Source organism: Homalodisca vitripennis, chromosome 2, assembly GCF_021130785.1.
Source record: "Homalodisca vitripennis isolate AUS2020 chromosome 2, UT_GWSS_2.1, whole genome shotgun sequence".
NCBI classification, from domain to species: domain Eukaryota; kingdom Metazoa; phylum Arthropoda; class Insecta; order Hemiptera; family Cicadellidae; genus Homalodisca; species Homalodisca vitripennis.
Genome location: NC_060208.1, coordinates 189,355,374 through 189,368,531, shown reverse-complemented (window position 1 = coordinate 189,368,531; position 13,158 = coordinate 189,355,374). Strand labels below are relative to the sequence as shown.

General features: G+C 30.7%; 1 protein-coding gene across 1 annotated transcript in view; it reads right to left on the bottom strand.

Moving 5' to 3' along the window:
- Nucleotides 1–8,376, bottom strand: part of LOC124355195 (nicalin-1-like) — a 33,737-nt gene extending 25,361 nt beyond the window's left edge. Inside the window, 5 exon segments of the mRNA XM_046806202.1 lie at nucleotides 1,126–1,220; nucleotides 2,445–2,592; nucleotides 3,091–3,132; nucleotides 3,134–3,279; nucleotides 8,036–8,376. Of these exon segments, the coding sequence (XP_046662158.1) occupies nucleotides 1,126–1,220; nucleotides 2,445–2,592; nucleotides 3,091–3,132; nucleotides 3,134–3,279; nucleotides 8,036–8,210 (606 nt within the window). The 5' untranslated portion in view covers nucleotides 8,211–8,376.
- Between the last annotated feature and the right edge of the window lie 4,782 nt (nucleotides 8,377–13,158).

Sequence of the window (13,158 nt, the reverse complement as noted above, 5' to 3'; positions counted from 1 at the left end):
TGTGTTAGTAACTTCTTTCAATAGTCGTAAAATTGTATTAGATATGATGTGTCCAGATTCAATAAAGTGATTTGCAATAGCAGACTTTTCAGTTATTCCATATTTTATATGTAAAAAGTGTTCTTTGAATTGTGTCTTGATGCTCCTCTTTGCTTGGTCAATGTACAATTGATCACAGTTGTATTTAATTTCATAAATTCCTGATTTGTTTTCGAATGTGTTTTTGTGTTTGGGATTTCCTAATATTTGTGATAATTTATTGTTTGCTTTGTAAGTGATAGATTTGTTTGTATGCTTTTTAAAAGTTTTCTGTAATTGATTTGAAATATTACTGTATGTTGTACAAATGAATACTTGTTTGTTGTCTTGAAGAGGTAGTACTGTTGTTCTAGACTTTCTTGCTTTTTCTTTTGATTGATTTGTGAAGTATGCTGCCAATAAGTTGTGTGGTGTAACCATTAAAAAAAGCTATATCTTTTATGTAGTTTAATTCTTTGTTGTAGTTGTTGATAGAGTGTGGTGTATTTAAAAGTCTGTAAATCATTGAATTAAAACTAACTCTTTTTTGTTGGGGTGGGTGGCTAGATTTGTTTACAGACAAAATACTTCACAAATCAATCAAAAGAAAAGCAAGAAAATCTAGGACAACATTACTACTTGGTGGTTATATAACTGGCTGTCTAGTTGCTCCATTGTTTACATGTTTATTAACAAAAGATCACGTTTGACTCATACTGTTTTCACTTTCTGTGTATTATAATTTTAAACTTTGTATTTTATTTATATATATCATAAATTGACGAAGCAATTAATCTATCTGTTTGGTTTGAAGATGAAGGAATAAATCCTTCATAATATATACCACTAAGAGAAAACATAATGCAAAAAATTCTGAATTATTGACGGAAGGCAAGTACGTACTCTGCTGTAAATTACTACATTTATTAAAAAAAATAAGAAAGGATACCCCTAAGTAACATTAAGACCTAAGGTAAGTTTCATAGTTAGTTTATTTACTCATGTACTCTCTCCAGTAAATAAATGTGATCAGCAGTAGATTGTCTACTGCAAAGTTAACCTTTTATATACAATATATATATATAAGTAAAACAAAGAGAATCTTACCTGTATTGAAGCAATATGGACATCCGTCTTTGGCACTGCTTTATTGGTGTTGATAACAATCTGGTAGCCATTAGCCGAGACTGAGTTGAGCAGCGCTGAAACATCACAGTAATTCAAACCACAAGAATTCAGAAGACTAGGAGAAAATATGAACATAATTTTAGAACTGACTTTTAACTCAAAACTTCACCATTGTTGTCTTCTAAAATGTTAATCAGAAGGACAAGAACCATTTTGTATAGGATGTCATACTTCCTTGAGGTTTACTAAATTTACATAGAATTATCCTGATAAGAAAATTATAGTGTTTTAAAAAACATTTGGTTTACATCCAAAATAATTAGGTCACACTATAATAAAGGTTGGAGTGAGGTTGGTGTGAATCGCTAAGTTACAGCATCCGTCCGGCCAGCTGTATACTCATGTACTTATCACAGCTGATTGATAGAATCATTATGTATTGATCTGGATCGTTCCAGATCGTCAAACTCGTTAACTTTTTATATTTCTAGAGAGTAGGTTTTTACCCACTTTGTAAAAAATAGTATATGGGGATAGAGTGGCCTCCTTCTCAGCAACATTACTTCCTTTTGGGAGGCAGAAAATCATAACCGATCATCTTAATGACATGTAAATTTCAGAGTAATTCAAATAAAGTCTGCTCTTTGTAATAATTTGATTTCTTTACTGTAAGAAAAATTCTTCCCAACATAGTGGCTTTTGGATAATACCAAAGTACTGAAAAAATGTTGAATGAATCAAAATTTTACAAAATGTTTTAAAACTACCAAAAAATCTGTTTTTCAATGTACAATGCCCAAAATGTGTTATCATATTCTTGTTTTTGATAGGCCTAAATGTTTTAATTTTGTATTAAAGAGTTTTTTATGTAAATGCGTGTATAGGTTGTTTGTTTACGAATTATAACAAAATCATGAAAAATTGCATCTAAGTGAATTTTTGAAGTTATACACTGTAATACCTGTAGTTGAAAACTATAACACATCACTAATATAAAATTTGTTTAATGCATGCACAATAAACTAGGTTCATAATTAGTTTCAAGTGTATTTTTTACTAAAGAAATTTTTTCAATCAAGTGTTTTAGTCCAAAGTTATATGTGGGTGGCTGTAAAAAAGTAAAGTTTGGCCTGGCTCTTCTTGATACAAGCATAGGGCACATACCTAGACACCTTTTGCAATGTAACCTAGAATATAAAACATAGAAAGGGTGGGTATATATAAAGAGTTAACTCACAACTAATGTTAGAGTTAGTTACTTTTACTGCCGTTTTTAATAGCTTCTACCCATACTGTACCTTGTGCTGCTGTGCCGGCCTTCTCATCAGTCACCATACTGTTAGCAACATCATCCACAATGTCCTGTAGTTCTGGAGTCCAAGTGGCAAAGTAAACTGGAATAAACACCTCTTGAGACAGCATTACTTTCTCCAAATCCATCAGAATCTGAAAATTAACAGAAAATACATTATAATATTGAAATTTACATTTAGATCAATTTTAAGCTCTATGCCATTATGCAATTCTTAGAATCACACAAGAGCACATATCATATCTGCATACAGGGTAGTCTACCCTTCATAGTTGAACTTGGAGGGACCCTTTATACTGACTATCCTTATTTGACTAAGCATTGAAGGAAAGACATAATATTACAATACTTCAATATGATCATGTAAGTTATGTAATATCAATGTATCGATTTCCAGTCCATTGAGTTATCCTGGCTTATTTCAAATCAAAGTAATATCTTTAATTTGATTTTTAATCAGTTCAGACGTTCCTAAAGTCTTAGGAACCAGAGTCCGTATCTAAAAATGGTTTGCATCAAAAATGGTATCTACATCAACGCCAGATTCTTTAGTACCAAACACTTAAATTGACATTTATTTCAATCGCTGTCCTCCTGTTGTTTAATGCCCAGGCATTTATTCCTGATCTTACCTGTTTTTCAGATTGTGGTAATGTTTCAATATCTTTCGGTAAAAACGACCAGAAGAGCTCCCGCTTTCGATCGAATCTCTCTGAAATGCTCGGCAGATATGTCCTGCAGCCTTGCGACAACGCAGTGGCGTGATGTGCTCCAGCCGCTCAGTGACCGAGCTTCTAGGTTGACGGGAGCTGAACGGCAACCTGAAGAACAGGAATAATTTACAATTAACAAATCACCATTGATTGTATTGTAAGTAATACTAATTGAAACTTACAACTGATAAAAGAAAAACAGACTATAGAAGCAGGCATTGCTCTGCTAAAATAAATACCGTTGGTTAATGTATATGTTCTTTTTTCTTGAAGAAATAAAGCCAACCAACAATGAGAAGTTATTGAAAAGATGGTTTGAGCTTTGAGGATATAATTTTGATTGTCATTCTTAAAGTACAAAATAATAATTAACCTGTACCATTATCTGCACCTTCAAGTTTACAATGGGTTACTTGTTTATCCTGAAAATCTACATAAGGTGGACGACTTTATGTTTAAAAAATATTTTATACATGGTTTCCATAATGCATTGAAGCTTGACTATAATAAACAAGACTACCTGTATATACCTTAACCACAGACAATCCACTTTTTAAAACTACAGATGACTAGTTTTACATGTAAAAAGTAAATGAAAAATACCCAAAGTCACCACATCAGGAGGATTCAAAGTGCGTGTTATTTTTACAAACACCTGTTTTTTTATTAACTTTAACATTAATCTGTTCATCTCTATATGTTTTCTCGTTTCACTTTTTACAGAATTAACCCTCCTTGTTGTGATTATTTAACTAATTGGCAAGCAATTTTTAACAGTTTTGTAAGAGTCTATTAAAATATATATATAATTGTTTTCAGAAAATATAGAATTTTACAATGGCAAAATAAATTATTAATGAATAACTTATTCCTTCTTTACTGTTTATTTATCTAGACAAAAATACAAAAGAAGGAAAGGGATGTGGTGTCAAGCTTCAAAATTAAACTAATTTTGGAAAAATTTTAAATCTTAGATATCATTTAACTAGCATATTTTATGTATTTTATAAAAATATAAAATCTTTTGTATTAGAATAATACAAAAGTTATGACTCAAAATACAAGATGCATAAAACTAAAAAACAGAATTTTAGTATTTTCTATATCACTAATCAATAAGCAACACTACAATATTAAATTACAATGTTACACCATAAATTATTGAATATAGACAACGCAATTTACATTTTAAAGCTAAGTAAACAAAAAATAGCTAATTTGCAAAACAAAGTCGTATTTCAATGGATAATTTTATCATGGTCGTTATAAAACCACAAAAGAAGAAAAAATGCAGCTTACATTAGAAATTCTCTAATGTTTCAAGTGGTATTTCAATCAAATCGATGCATTTGTTTTTCGCACTAAGAAATGAAAGAGTCAACGCTTGTTCTCTAATCTGATAACTAGTCTCTTACTGAAAAAAATGGTCTTCACTAGGCGGATCCATTGATTGCCACAAAAAGGGGTTTATTAAACTTGTGTTTTAGTATTATATATCTAAAGATTACAGGCTTCAGTCCTAGAAATTTTGTGTTTGTTTTATTTTAATATTTAACAATGCCAGATTACCATAATCCTCTTATTCTTTAAAATTGGACATTATCAATAATGAATAATAGACAAGAAATGTAAAATATTATGAAAAAATTTAAACTTCATAGCAATTGAATTGTTTGAAATCATTGTAGGAAAATAATTTTGAAATTGTTACATTGGCATTCACTTCAAACTAAGACCTGTTATACAGACAGCCGTCTTGATGTTTATCCCAAACCTGCTCTTTGGGTTGATAAAGATTGATAAGTGAAAAGAATCCATTGCACTGCCACCACATCAACATTCAGGTAACGGCAGCCCGATTTGACATGCACCATACAAGACGTTTTTAACATCGAGCACTAAACAATGTCCAACCTGATAAGATGACCAGAATTATTGCCACGACAGTGACTCTAACACTGGTTACTCGACAGTGGAGTATTTTAAAAGATAGTGTGGGGAGATTGTCGGCTAATGGGATGAATAAGACTAAGATACAAATGTAAGAACAATTAATTTGTGGACCAGAATCTTTTTATTGTAAATGTGAAATTAATGGCCAGAGAGGCAAAATATGAGTTTCGCATTATTCATCTATTGCTATTGTACTCTTGAACAAAACAATACAAGGTTTCATGGGATTGAAATGACTAAGAAAAAAGTTGTAGAAAATCAAAAGTGGAATTACTTTCTCATGTAGAGCAATATTTCATTGTAAATCCACATGGGGCATCATGTGATCTTCTTGTGGCTGCGAGTCAACCTCATTTTGGTTCCTGATGACGTTGCGCCATATTTGGATATATAAAATAACCATAATACTGATATAGGAGGATTTTTACCCAAATAAATGTCGTTTTTTGTGAATTTAGATCTAAGATCTTTTCACCAATGGCTCCCAGCTAATACTGTGAGCTACGAAACGCAACTTGACAAAACAAACAGATAGTGTAAATTCACCTAATCATAACTTTCTATGATCTTGCAGGAAAATAGTTCCATTTTAAATGTTCTACATTTTTGTTATTTGTCACTTACATCTCATTAATCTTATACCGTTTTGGGTACTTTGGTATTATCTGAAGGCCACTGTTTTTGGATGAGTTTTTCTAGAAAGTCAGATGGTCTGGTATGTGATCTGTGGTTGGGAAAGTGTCAATCGGAAATGCCTCTGACATTCAATGAGGGCTTCAGTGGTTGGCACTTCTAGCCAAAAAAGAAAAACAACCCTCGAGATAATATCTAAAATCAAGCTCAGTTCATGTGATCGCCCATTAGCTTTTTATATTTATAATCGACTGTCTTGAGTATTAGTACCAGTTGCCTTGTTTAAAAAGTTGTCATTATAGTTGACGGTAAAATGCACAAAACCACATTCACTCAACCCAAAATAGGCTATGCCTTCCAAATATGCTTATATTTATGGTTGTTCACATAATGGCTTCTTCTACTTCACATTAACATCTTTAAGCCAAGAAATCACGTTTTATCATCTTTTAAAGCAATTTCATTAAGTTCTCCAAAGTTGACAATCATTTTGAATTACCACTTATTAACCCTTCTAACGCGGCTAACGCCTAAAGACGCGGAACTACCGATGCTTTAAACGCGGATAACGTCTACAAACGCAAAAGCTTTAATTTTGAAATGGCGAAGAATTAGTTGTTAAACTGTAAACTGTACATATATTTCTAAATTTATTTAGTTCTTTAGTGTAATGTGTTTCTTTTTTATCTTTCTTTCTGTCTTTTTATATATTATGTAGTAAGCGCACAGTTTTTTTAATGGAACTCAGAGCCACGCACAGGATTCGTTCCATGTGGATCTTCATTCATTTTGTAATGTGTGATTGATTAACAAATAAAGTCTTTCTGATTTCTGATTTGTTAAAACTTCCGTAAGAGAGCAGGTCAATGTTCCTTTCGACTGTCGAGACTAGACAAAACGCTTTGTCACCGTTTTTGGACGTTGTAACGGTATCTACTAGGGTTGAAAACAATCGCTGCCATTTTTTTATATGGCCTGTGACGCGGCATACGCCTACAGACGCGTTCGTTTCATTCAGCTGTTTAACTACGTGTGTGTTGGTCGTATGTTGGTTATATTGTTAAACAAAGTGTTTTGAATCAGTCCGTTGTTATTCTAATAGTGTTTTAGTTTGTTTTTACTAACATTTAGTGTAATGTTTTGTTATAATGGCTAATCCAACTTTTATCATTTTACTACGAACAATGTAGTTTGAGCGCATTTTTGGTATATTATGTGTAATATTTTTTCAATTATTTGTTTTGTACTTTATACCAGTTTCACCATACAAGTCCAGTTTATTTATTCTAAATAAATAAGGTTTATAAGTACAATATTTGTTTCATTTCCCTTGTAGGCTATCGTATAAATAAGTTTGTGTGAATTTTATGTTATTACATTTCAAAATCTTATACTGAACTTATTTAATTTTATGTACTAATTATACGGAAACTTCAGTTACAGTTTACTCATTATAAATAACCTGTATAAATGTAATGTAATCTGTCAAATAGTGTTCCTATGTATATTATCCTGCAATGCAGTTTATTCAAAATTTCAAATGTTTTCGTGCGTATAAAATTCTCAAAAATAATGTAATTTACATGTTCATTATTTTTTCTTATAAAGGTAATACCAAGGAATATAAAACAAAAATTAGCATTGGGAAATTTTAAAAAAATTACTTTTTTATGTCTTAGCGTTTGACAGTAATTTAAATTAGCGCTTTAAGGGTTAAAAAGTAAAATGTTTTTATTATATAAAAGTGTTTTAAAATGTATGCAGATGATATACTGAAATTAATTAATCAGTATATGTTGGTTATGGCTTAATAATATCATTTGTCAATATCGATATAAAAAGCCTGATCCACAATGGTACTCTCCCTATATTTATATTTTGAAACTGTTTAAAATTTCATTGGTACAGATGATTTAAGTTAATTGTTCATACTAATTAATCATTAACAGTAGAATATAATGATGGTTGTAATTAAACAATGTTTGTTTGTTAATATGGATATAAAGACAAGGTCTACTTATATCACTTAATCTAAAGCTTGTACCTTAAAGTATTCTATAGGCTAGTTCACTGTTAACAGTATGATACCAAATAAAAGTAGTTTACAATAAACAGATGTTACACATTATATTAAAATAGTCTGTAAATCGCCCAAAATTAGCCTACTAGTTAGAGAAAAATCAACTGCGAATTCTAAGGTTAGCCCAGTTCACATACCGATGAACTTAACCTAGCCTAGGCCTAAGCATTATCTATTTGTTTTTAAAACACAATTTACCATGAGGAACTCCATGTAAATCATATTGCTGCATGCGGGAGATTGGAAATTCATATGATGCTCCAACCGGATTAACGGGAGATATGATTATAAATAAGGGCAATGCAAGTAATAAATAAAATGGAAAAAATCCTTTAAATATCTCAGAAAATTCATCGGCCTCGTTAAGCCACATGTTAAAATCTTAAACAAAAATATTAAATTATCTACGATGCTCAATATGAGTTAATCTTAAGCAATTAGTACTAATTCACAAATATTACAAAATAAACTACTTTCTTTCACTTAAGCAAGACATAACCTAAATTTGTACAAGAATTCCCCAGACCCTCTCATGGACTAAGAGAAGAGAAGAGAGTGATAGCATAGAGATGGGCGTTATTTAACGTAACGGGATAAACGAAAGTGATGCCGCTCAGCAAACAGTTGTCCCCAACAATGTGTTGCGAGAAACAACCTAGTTATTTTGGCAATGAAACAATGAATCAATCGTTTCATTGCTGGCAACGGGATTATAACAAAAAGATTTGCTGTGTGACCATTATTACTTAATTGCCGGAAATCTACCTACAGCTCGATAATATCAGCCTGTACATCAGTTTTATAAAGTCCTAGTGTAATTTATATTTAGTAGACAAAATTAATTATTCAATTATGTTTATTACACAAAATAAATTGTTTCTATGTTCATGTGTGATCTATAGCTGTGTAAAGTTAATATGTGTGCATTGAATACTCTTGGAGCATTTAAAAAAATGCAAATAGTACTAAATGTTAATAAATCAATACTGTTTTATTTTGGACAGGCCTTTCAAAACCAAACATTTCATCACGAGGCGACTTCACAAATAAATATTTACATTATTAATTGTATTACAATATTAGTAATATTAAAATACCATATGGTGCAAATATGTGCTTAGCTACAGGAGATTTAAAAACTCATCCATATTTTTTGTGATAAATGCTCTTTAAATCGTGTTTTATTGTTCTTTTTGTTTGTCAAATATAAATGTTGTCACAGTCATCGCATCTAATTTAATAAATTCTTGATTTATTATCATTTTAAATTTTGTCTTTAGGTTTTCCTAAAATTTGGGATAGTTTATTGCTTGTTCTGAGAGTGACAGTTTTATTTGTATGTTTTTCTAAGTTTTGCATATTTGGTTCGAGAAAGTGCTGTATATAGTGCAAATAAATTCTTGTTCTGAGTCCTGAGATGGCCTTAATGTTGTCTTATCCTTTAGTTTTTCGTTTCAATGCCTTTCTTATTATGTTGTCAATAAGTTGTGTAGTGTAACCATTGAACACAACAATATGTTTTGTGTAATTTAGTTTCTTGTTGTAGTTTTCTGTTGAAAGTGGAATTTAAATGTCTGCATATCATTGAATTAAATATTGCTCTTTTTTGTGCAGGCGGGTGGTTAAATTTATCATCAATGGATCATTATGAGTTGGTTTTCTGTAGATATTGAATTCCAATTGTGTTTTATTTCTAACCACCAATACGTCTAAAAATGGGATACCATTGTTTTGTTTTTGATTTCGTATGTAAATTTAATAGTAGGGTAAAACGAATTTAGAGTATTGATAAAATCTTGTAGGTTTTCATTTTTATTAAAAATATTGTAAAGACATCATCGACATTGTGCATTGTTTAAACTTATACCTTTTAAAACTGAAATAATTTTTGTTTTATTTCTTATTAATTAATTATTCTAATACAGTACGTACTGCAAATCCATATTAATAGTTTTTAGTTGTATAATTAATTTTAAATGATAACATTATATGAACGATTAATCAGCCGTATAATAAAACCATTGTTAAGGAGATTTAATGATAAAGTCTGAATACATCATGATAGTAACAAATTCCGTGTTTTAGTAATTTATTGTATTATTTAATATTCTATACGCAACAACCACTGGAAAACGTTGTTCAAAGAACGTTGTGCAATGGACAGACCGACAACCGTTTCGCAATTGTCAGTCAGAAACAGTTACTGAAATTACACTTTGCTGGCAGAATAACGTCGCAAGGCGTTGCCGGTGAACAACGACATTTCTATCTCTAGAGAATAATAGAAAGAGAATGAATATGAATTGCGAATGGCAGAGTAGACTGGGTATGATTATATACATATTATATACATGATAATATAAATTATATGTTGCGTGTGTGTGTGTTTCAGGATAAATGAATAGAACCGAAAAAATGTATAAAAGCTGGCATAGTTATAATATTAATCTTACAATGTTTTCATTATTTTTCTATCCTAATTTATTATAGTAATTATCATCCATAAATGTAATATAAATCTATTTTGATATAATTGACATATTTCCATTTTAAACATTATTTATATCAATGTATGTGCGACACAACTATTGAAGTGATATATTTTAATCATCAAAATTCTAATCTTTATTTTAATCTCATTACTTATTTACATCTCATCTCATCTGATTTTTAATATTATTTGTGTACTAATAGTAAGTAAATTTCGTTTTAAATAATACTAGATGTTATCCGCTTCTTTGCATGCATGGTCTAATTTTGGACTATTCTCTTTGGCTTATTTCTAAATGATACTTTTAAGAATTTTAAAAGAAATGTTATTTTGTTTGCTGACGATGTGAAACTTTCCAGAGAAGTACCATGGTATCGACATCTAGTTAGTCTGCAAAATGATATCAAGTAGATCAAAGAATTGTGCTTGCTCAACGACATGGACCTAAACGCTATCAAACGTCTGGTGATAACACTTTCTAGATCCAGACAGACTCGTCAATTTAACTACATGCATAAAAATATCGCACTAATAAGAGTTACCGTAGTTAAAGATCGTTCTCCTAAATTAAAACCTTATTTTGGAGCTAATGTATCCAATGTATATTAATATAGCATTTTTACTTTGGTTATTATTGACTTACATAGACTATCTTCGTTTCTTGGTTATAATATTCTATATAGTTTATTCTTGTTACTTTTATCGTTTTATTGTTCCTTCGTTATCGTTTAAAGCAGTTTTTATGGTATTAGTGTTGACCCAATTAATGTATAACTATTACAATTTTCTTATAATATTAAAAATTAAAGTTTCTCTTATGTACAGACAAACTAGAAAATTTTCACAAGGATATATTTATGTTTATATTTATATAAGTTATACAATTTTATTTAGTAATTATCTATGGAAGTTACTTGATTGTATGTTCTTGTTTTACCACTTGCGTATATCGGCACTGTTATTTCATCTATAAGTTATTGTATAGTTTTGTGTTAGTATTTATAAAGGTTCTTCATATTGTTTCAGTCATCAAGAAACTAAATATTGTAAAAAGGTCTATTGCCGTTCATTGAAATAAATAAAAATTAAATGTTTTAAATCAAAGTCTATAACCTACTTAGGTAAACCACTCTTATGTAATATGATGGAATCCTATATTTTTTAAACGTATGGCACCACGCAAGTACTGTTCACACACATAACACTCAGATAATAAAAGCAAGGTTATTTGGGAAGTAATTAATAATGAGAGCAAACCTAAAATACATTGCTCAAATATACATAACTAGTAGTAGAAAGATGGAAAAAAATTGAAATTGCCAATCACTTTAATAAATACTTCACTAACGTGGCAAAACAAACTCTAAAAACAGCAAAATGCCCTACACTAAAACAGTAAATATACAATGTACTAATATTTGTACCGTAATGTCGGTTTTTCGTTCAACAACAGAGATAGGCAGGTAATTGATGGTTGAAAACCAAAAAGTTCTACAGGAACAGATGAATTTTCATCAAAGATTTTAAAATTCTTTTAATATAAACGTATTATCCCTCTTTTATATATTACTTTCTCTTCAAATTTCCAAGGCCATTTTCCAACAAAGTTAAAAATTGCTAAAGGGATACATTTGCAAAAAAAAGGAAAAAATGACGTTTCAAACTAAAAGCCTATTTCTCCCATCCTTTCAACATCCAAAGTCATTGAAAAAATTATGCTTGAAAGAGTTTTTATATCACCTGCAAATCAATGACATTTTAACAAGCAATCAACACGGTTTTAGGGAAGGAAAGTCAACCATTAAAATCGTACTTGATTCAGGTGAATTTATTTTGGATTCTCTAGAAGAAGGGAAAACTGTATGTGGCATTTTTATAGATTAAAACAAGGCTTAATTTTCTTACTGTCGTGACTGTCTTAGTTATTCTTACACAAACTAACTGGTATTCAACATACATTAAAAAATGGTTTTACATCCTACATAAAAGGTGGCAGTAAGTTAGCCAAACTTAAAGACATTATTCATGGAAGATCAGTTATTTCAAGATCTTGAATTTTACTAGTGACTACAGAGGAGCTCCAAGGGTAAGTTCTTCGCCCCCTCTTGTTTATACTATTCACAAACGATCTTCCAATGTTAATGTAACCGTATTGCCATACTATAATGTACACAGATGACACTTTATTACAAACTGAAAATAAATCTGCTGAATCTTTGGTGATAGACCCTTTATAAGTGTCAACCTAGCACTGCAAACCGTTAAAATCACGATTTGGTTTTTAATGAAAGCAAAACTAAGCAGCTGATTGTTGGCAACTAAGTAATTAATACATCTCCCACATTCCTGATCTTTAAGCAGTCATCTCATCCAAAAATCTTGGTTTAAACTTTGGAGACAACCTATCATGCGCAGTACAGACTGACGTACTATGCAATAAGTTAAGAAGGGCACTTCTTGCAATAAAAAGGACAAAAGCAGTTAGCACTACAGAAACCGTCAAGATCACATACCAGGCACTATTTGAAAGCCACCCTATGGAATCCTTGTGTGGGTTATCGCTTCAGCCAAGAAACCTTGAAACCGTTTTATTGTTGACAAAAGGAAAGCTAAGAATTATGGCTGGCTTAAAACCTCTTGACAGCTGTAGACAAATATTCAAGGAATGTAAAATTTTTACAGTTGTAAGCTTGTACATAGAAAAAACAGTTATTAAGCCATTGGAGGACAGCTTCAAGGAAAACAAAGATCTACATCACCATAACATAAGACATGGAGGAAACTCACCTTACCTAACCATATTAGAAAATTCTTTAAAAAGAAACCTTCG